General features: G+C 39.0%; 1 protein-coding gene across 7 annotated transcripts in view; it reads right to left on the bottom strand.

Annotated features, from left to right (window-relative positions):
- LOC138019971 (bifunctional polynucleotide phosphatase/kinase-like) overlaps positions 1-7500 on the bottom strand; it is a 215248-nt gene that overhangs the window by 83569 nt on the left and 124179 nt on the right. For 5 of the 7 annotated variants that reach the window (XR_011126282.1, XR_011126283.1, XM_068866957.1 and 2 more), the window contains 4 exons: positions 3862-3948; positions 3668-3739; positions 1988-2053; positions 1379-1427 (listed from right to left, as the gene is read on the bottom strand). Coding sequence is in view for 5 of the 7 variants with exons in the window: in XM_068866957.1 (XP_068723058.1) it covers positions 1379-1427; positions 1988-2053; positions 3668-3739; positions 3862-3948 (274 nt within the window). In the remaining 2 variants the exon portion in view is untranslated. The remainder of the gene's footprint in view (positions 1-1378; positions 1428-1987; positions 2054-3667; positions 3740-3861; positions 3949-7500) is intronic. The other 2 variants (XM_068866959.1, XM_068866958.1) reach the window with 1 other exon arrangement.

Genomic DNA, 7500 nt, shown 5'->3' with positions numbered 1-7500 from the left:
TGTTTGTCAAGTAGTCTCATTTTGCGTGAGGGAAAACTCCTTCGCCACTATAGCAGGCTGCGTAAGTGCATAATTTTAACGCAATGGTGTTGAATGAAACTTTGAAAACTTACTTTTAAACTGCAATAATACGCAAGCACACAAGGGAGGTCTGGGTCAAGCTATATGGGAAGGGGTTGGTAGGAGTATTCTGAAAATCAAATAAAAACACACTTAACTCTGATTTGCCCTTAAAGAAATACTACTCTGCTCTTTAGTTCCTTCAAAAAACATACAACAATCCCATGTCGCTTGTCCATGTTTTATCTGTTGATTGTGGCATTTAAATGTCACATGACCTTGCGACTCATTGACTTGGCTCCCAGCTGCACGCAAAAGTTTGCAAATCATAGATATTCAGTTTGTGATATTATGAGGTTATCAGAAAATGGTAAAGCCATCTTTGACCGAAATAAAGGAAAGCCAACATTGTTAAGTGACCACTGGGACAAGGACATATTGAATGGTCATCGGAAGTGTACCAACTGTTGGCCAACGTATTAATACAATTATTTATGCAACTTGTGGTAAAATTGGAGGTTCTAAGCCACAGCTAAGACAAACAGATAGGGCGTATTACTACAACTGTGATTCTTGATGTAAAAGAGTTGAAACGAGGGTGTTAAATTTTTAAATTTTATGAATATGCAAATAAGGACATTCAACGTCGAAAGGTCAAAAACACATGAATTTGATAGACTGTCACGCAGCGCATATATAATTGCCCAGAGAAATTCTTATATCATGTGAAAGCTTATCACTTAGAGTTAACGATGCAAGTATTGTTATATTTAGAGCTTTATTGCATATTAAAAAACGAAACCGTTTCAGGGGTACCTTCTGTGAGCTAAAATCAGGCCTCTTAAAGTTTTACTTATTTTGGGTGCAAAACGTGGTTCACATTTCCCAAAAATCACTTAACCGAATGTCTAGATGACATAGAACAGATTTTCGGAGGTTTTGAGCTGACGCGAATCGGTTTTCATAGCGAAATCGGACGGCAGTGTTAATTTGTGAGGAGAACATGGCCATTTGGAGAGGTAGTTCTAAATTGGCATTTTCTCAAAAATAAAAATGCTGATGACTTAAATAACTATTCAGAGCATTTACAGATATAATAGCCTACATCTGGACAAACGTTTGAGCAAAATCGATTTTTGGGCTGTAGCCGTGAAAATTCCAAAATGCTTGATTTTTACTGACATGTACTCTTAAATAGCTAGAGAAAAATACATTTTGTATATTCAGGAGTGTTCAAGCCGTTATTTAGAAACACGACTGAACGATTGAAATTTATGGCAGTGGAATCTTAATAAACAATACAAGTGCTATTTTATACCACCAACAAAGAAGCTTTGTTTTAAGTCAACAGGAACACCATCATTGGTCTGTCAAAAGAGAAAAACAACTCAGAACAAAAATAAACTCGATTTCAATAATTAACAATGAGAACTGACATAAGGAGGCTGGAAAGGGTCAAAATCTCTAGCCTAATAAATGACACGAGAAAAAAGTTCTACTGGAACTTGAGTTCTTGATCAAAAGCTGAATAAAGATGAAAAAAATGCCAGCAGATAGTCTTTTTCGAGAATACAAGATAACAAATCTTATCTCATAACACCTAACAAGCTTGATTTCCTATTTCATATTTTCTTTTGTGGATATTGTGATCCACTCTTTGCGCAATGAAAGAATCCCTCCGAACCTCCTTAAACTTGTGGTTGGTGAGATATCTTTTTTGGCATAATTTTATTCTCTTCCTCCTCCTCTTTGTGCTGTGGAAATTGTTTTCAAAAATTATGTAATTCATATCCATCACTCATGGACTCAAAAATTGTCTACTCCAGATCACACACCCGAGGAATATTTGTAGTCAGTGTCTTTTCATGACGTGTGCCTGTGCCACAAAACAAACATTAAATTATTCCTTTTGAACAATACAACACACCTGTTTTGTTATTTCAAGAATTACGTTAAAACTGTGCTTCCTATTACTGCAAAAAGTAGCGTCAACCTATGGAACAAACTTGTTCTTGATAGATTAAATGAGTAACTTGAGCAAGTTATGTCTCCCAAACGAGCTTGGTGACCTATTTTTTTAATTGCACATTTCGGGTCACCATAAATATGGGTCATCAAGAAGAGGAAACAATCAAGAAGAGTTTAAACAAAATCTTACGGCAACTTTTATTGCTGTGGATGTTAATAATATAATTAAAGCTTAATTTGAACATTAACGAACTAAAATACCATTTAAAATGGTATTTCTGATGATTGAGGCTGCAAATAAATATTTTGTCAGCACGGAGAGTCAGATGAACGAGATCAAGCACCTCAAGTTCAACAACCAAAAAGGTGAACAAGGACCAGTCCGAGATGCTTAGCACTTAATGTGACGCTTGACAGTGCCAAATCTGTCGCCAAAAATTCACAGCTTGAGAAGGTCTAGATCCGCTTAGAGGAACACGAGAAATTACTTTCTGTAGCCACCAGGCGGATACAAGCAAGAATGTTGCAACCAAGAAGAAACGCGATGTTGCCATCAGTCCTCACTTTATCATGTAGCCTTGCTTGTCGTGTTTTCTTCCGTGCGGTACTCTTTTGAGAAAAATATTGTGATTGCGATTTACCCATTCCCAATTCTTTTCGGATTGTTTCACTAGAGTATTCTACGGTAAGATGCCCTTTGGTCTCCTATTCTCTAACAATGCCTTCAAGTTAGCATCTTGGGTTTAGGGTTTAGGAAGTGGTGTAGAGGAAAATATATAAACATAAAGCTGCGTTTTGTGGTCTTGGTGGTGCAAAAACAAGCGCTAGAATTGGCGAAGGGCTAAGCATCCCCAACGCAATCGGGCTTATGCAAAGTCCAGGGTTTACATTCGTCCTCAGAGCGATTTTATTGTTTGCTTTTCTGGATAATTTTAACTATGGCAAAACATTCCAACAAGCGTCACCAAAACTCAGACATTTCTTCGCCTTCAGTGTGCTGCTTAAATCTTACGCCAATCTCTTAACTTCAAGAGTAATGTCACTGTCAAACTGCCTTTTAATTTATTCCTCATAAAAAAAGTTATCCACTCTGCGTACGGCATTCTTGTGTCGTATCAGTCGATAATAGCATTTAGTGTGGCAGATAGCCCACATAAATTGGCTCGAAGTATCAAAGAGGAGAACTCCAAAACAATCTTCCCAAATACATTTCTCTTCTCCTTTGCAACCACACATTTTGTCCGTCAAAGAATGCAACATTCACCACCATAGGAAATCTTAATTCTTTGGCATTTCACTCATAGTACGTTTCAAAGGTTAACTAGTGACAAGGATTACAGAGTTGCGTGGAGATCACCCAACTGTCTCCTCTCGCATGCAACGTGATTGGCCAAAAAAAAAAAAAACTAAAAGAATTTATGTCACAGAAATAGTTTTGCAGCTCGAGTTCACAGATGCATTTTCTCGGGGGAGAGAAACAACCGCCGGAAATACATCTGCACATTTTGCTCACCAAGAACAACAAAAGCACCACCAACAATTCATAACAGTTTGTTTTAAAAAGCCACATGGAGGTCACATTGCGTATCGTATCATTTGCTAAATCTTCCTTCAAAAATTAAATTATTCTAGTATGTACCTGTTCGACCAGATGCTTCCACATTCCAATAACAGGTTTCCGATAAATATTTAACCCTGGTGCAACAAAGACCTAGGGGAAATAACAGTTAAAAAAGTTAAAAACTAATCTAGTACATCTGCCTCAAGAACACCCCTGAGGAAAAACTTTGATACTATCCCACCATTCATCAACACTGACTAATGCAACCATACCTGAATTGGTATCTTCAACTGGGCAACAACATTTTCAATTTTTGACTTAAGGGCTGCTGTGCTTAATTGTTTCTTTTGAATGTAGAGCTATCAACCAAGAAAGGAAAGACAAAATGTTGCTGACAAATTAAATATAAGATATCAATCATATTTCTAGTCCTCACACCTCAGTGTACAGTAGTGGCAAATAGTGTTTTGATTTGAATGGGACGTTCAAATTCCTCGCCATTTTGGCACAACACTCTCTCAAGTCTTCTGTCAGCTCATAACAGCTTATGACCGCTTAAGGAATACATGATTTTAGGGACTTGATAATTTGAAAAGGGTTTGAACTGAAGTCACAGTGGTTGATGCGAAAAAATGCTTAAAAGATGCATTGCTGCTCCATGCAAAAACATATATGATCCTGAAAAAGGAAAAAGTATGCATAAGATTCCAGTCGCTTACAGGGGCAGCCCAACATTTGTCTTAAGGCCCGTTCAAACGGTCATGATAGTTGATGATAGTTGATGATAGTTTCAAGTATCACGCACGTTTGAACACGAACTATCATTCACTATCATCAACTATCATCAACTATCATGCAGTTTGGACATGTTCAAATTCGACATGATAGTTCATGATAGTTTTTTCCGTTTGACCGAGCGGATGATAGTGCATGATAGTTTTTCGGTCAGCAGGGGTAACCAAGGTGGGCTCAATGCAATATGGCTACCGCAAGTTTGCCATCGTCCTGTGAGGAACAAAACAATAATTTGGACGAATATTCGGACGACAGTGACGCTAAAAGCGAGAAAGTGAGAAAAGCTAAAAAAGCTAAAAAACCAGACAACGAGAAGTGGAGTAGTAGTTTGATATGCAACCTAATAGATGAGTACGAGGCACGGCCATGTTTGTGGAACATTTTTTGCGATGACTACCACAATCGGGATGTAACTGCAAAAGCGAAGAAAGAACTGGAGGTAGGAGACTAGGTACCAGTTAGCTACGCCAGCACATTGCGCGATTTCGTCAACTATCATGAACTATCATGGACCGTTTGATCGCAAACATGATAGTCAATGATAGTGAATGATAGTTGAAACTATCATCAACTATCATCAACTATCATGACCGTTTGAACGGGGCTTTAAGTTTGCCTCTTTATCCTCTAGTTCTTTTCTGTAATTCTGCACCCATTCACTCTCTGCTAATGGTTTTTCTGCATAGGGTTCTGGGTTTCAGTCTCAGCACTGACTGACTCGTTAATTCGACAAAAGACATTCCTTTTTTTGAAAACTACCAAAAACAATCATAGTGGGCATCTGGTTTGGCACAGAGGGGGCACAGGAGGAGGCATGATTAAATCGTGTTGAGGGTGTAATGGGAGCTTTGCAGTTAGTATGGTATGAAGTGCGCTGATGTGTGGAAAAAGTAATAATAACAAGTTTCGGAATGAGGTGATGGTGTCAGAGGATGGGAATGTGAAGATCTGGTGGGAGACGAGAATTGAGACAACACAGAAGATGGAACATAATCATCCAGTTCTAAACTGTGGTGATCGAGCAATTGTAGAAATTATAGAAATTTGAAGAGAACATCGTCAACTACTCTCTTCTGGCATAGGAAATCAGGAACATACATTGGGTGTTGATGAAGATTGTGTCAATGGTGGTTGGTTGTTTGGGTTGGGAGGAATGCAATCTCCGTAGTTCTCTGTAGTCAGTCTCTGCAGTCATTGGGACCACACTAATCCTCCAGAAGATTCTTAGTCTCTAACCCCCAGGTCCAAGACTGACGCTAAGCAGTGTTTATGCCTTTAGAGTTTGAATTTCATCTCTTCGTAAGTTGTTCTGATCACTGACCTTTTAAGGCCAGTGGAGAGGTTTTAAGCCCATCTGTGGTGCCCAGCTACCAGCCATGAAAGCCACTGTCTGGCATATGTGCTCACAGAGACCAGGAGATAGTAAAATAATTTTTTTTTTCACTTTGACAGTTAAATCATTTGCTCGTCGTGACTTTGTTTATCTCACAACCAGCAGGGAAGGAACAGAATCTCAAAAAACAATATTTCACCCTCCACGGGAAAACAGTGAATAAGGTGATCACATGTGCATGTCACGGTCCTAACACGTTCACATGGTACTTGTCTAACACGCTTAGCGTTCACATATGCAACAAAAACCAAAGAAATGGATTAGCTCATTTTTGTGTTTTGTTAACGGCCTGTTAAACACGGTTTGGTCATCATCCTAAAGCAAAGTAGTTTACCATCGCTTATTATAAACAAGATGTAAGCTTAATCAAAGATCATGAAATTCGTTCTGCATGCTTACTTGATTTGTGAACAAATGGATGTGCAATTTATGCAGTCAACTTGTGTAACAGACGTTCATTTCCAATGTCAGTCGCATCTTCTGTTGCTGGTCTGCGTAGCAAGCGTTTCCATGGGGCACAGAAGAGAAATATCGAGAAGCCGGCTTTTCAATGTTTTAACTGAGGGAAAAATGGCTTTTTGTCACTGATTTGTCGATGATAAACCTAGGACTCCCCTGATTGCGCTTTCTTGCATGTCTGATTTACAGAAAGCTAAACTGCAAAATTATGGTGAAACAGTGGTGGTTCCCTTCACTCAAATTTAGCACTTATATTGCATTTCCCAGAAAAACAAGCCATGCTCTCACTGACAAGGTCCACAGATAGTATAAAACTTCCCTCGAAATTTGATCGATGATGAAACGCTCTTTCAATTTGTGTTGCAAAAAAACGAACACAAGAGATGCCACAACCTCCGTTGCGTAGTTACGTTTCATTCCCAGCAGAATTAATACGTGACGGAATACGTCACAAACACACCAACATAGGGTGGCCTCTTGCACTGTCTGCAAATGATCAAACTATCGTTCATTTCAACAGGGATAGCCAGAAAAAAAAACAGAACTGTTAAACTGAGGGACGACTTTGCTGTTGATACAACTTCAGTAACAGCAAAATATTTAAAATGAGGAATGACTTCGCCTTTTAATAATGAAACTTCAGTAACGGCAAAATAGTTCAGTAAGACTAATATTCCAATACCAAAATTATTTTGTGTCAGTGGAGCCGAATAAAAACTAAATTTGCATTAATTTTTGTCAAAGTCCCGCATGGTCTAGCATTCTTGAAGTTTTGCTCGTGATACTTCACTCTCGCTAGTACAGCCGCCCTGTTAACAGCAGATTTCGACGTTATTACATCTTTTGCCTTTCGTTAAAAGAAAACAGGCATTGGAAAATGCCTCACCAACCTATTAGACCAACTGACCCAAATGCCCTTCAGGCGGCCGTTTCCGCTGCTGGACAAGGTGGCTCTAAAGAAAAAAAAAACAGTACTGACTACTCCATTGTCCGACCCTGCCCCTGGAATGTCAGTTTCAACACCCACCTCAACAGCAACAGTTCCGTCTCTGTCCATAACGTCTATTCCAAATACTAACATTCCAAATACTAACAGTACATCTGTAAGCCCGTCGAAGGCCACTGTTCAGGTAACCCCATTTTCACTTCCTCCACTCTTGATCTCCACTGATCTACGATCTTCTAGGCCTCGAATCGTTCCTATCAGGATTGGCTAGTCCGAACTTGGAATAATCAGCCACAGTGTTTTACCAATGTTACATTA

Source organism: Montipora capricornis, chromosome 10, assembly GCF_036669925.1.
Source record: "Montipora capricornis isolate CH-2021 chromosome 10, ASM3666992v2, whole genome shotgun sequence".
NCBI classification, from domain to species: domain Eukaryota; kingdom Metazoa; phylum Cnidaria; class Anthozoa; order Scleractinia; family Acroporidae; genus Montipora; species Montipora capricornis.
Note: the sequence above shows the minus strand (reverse complement) of the source record. Positions and strands in the feature narration are given on the sequence as shown.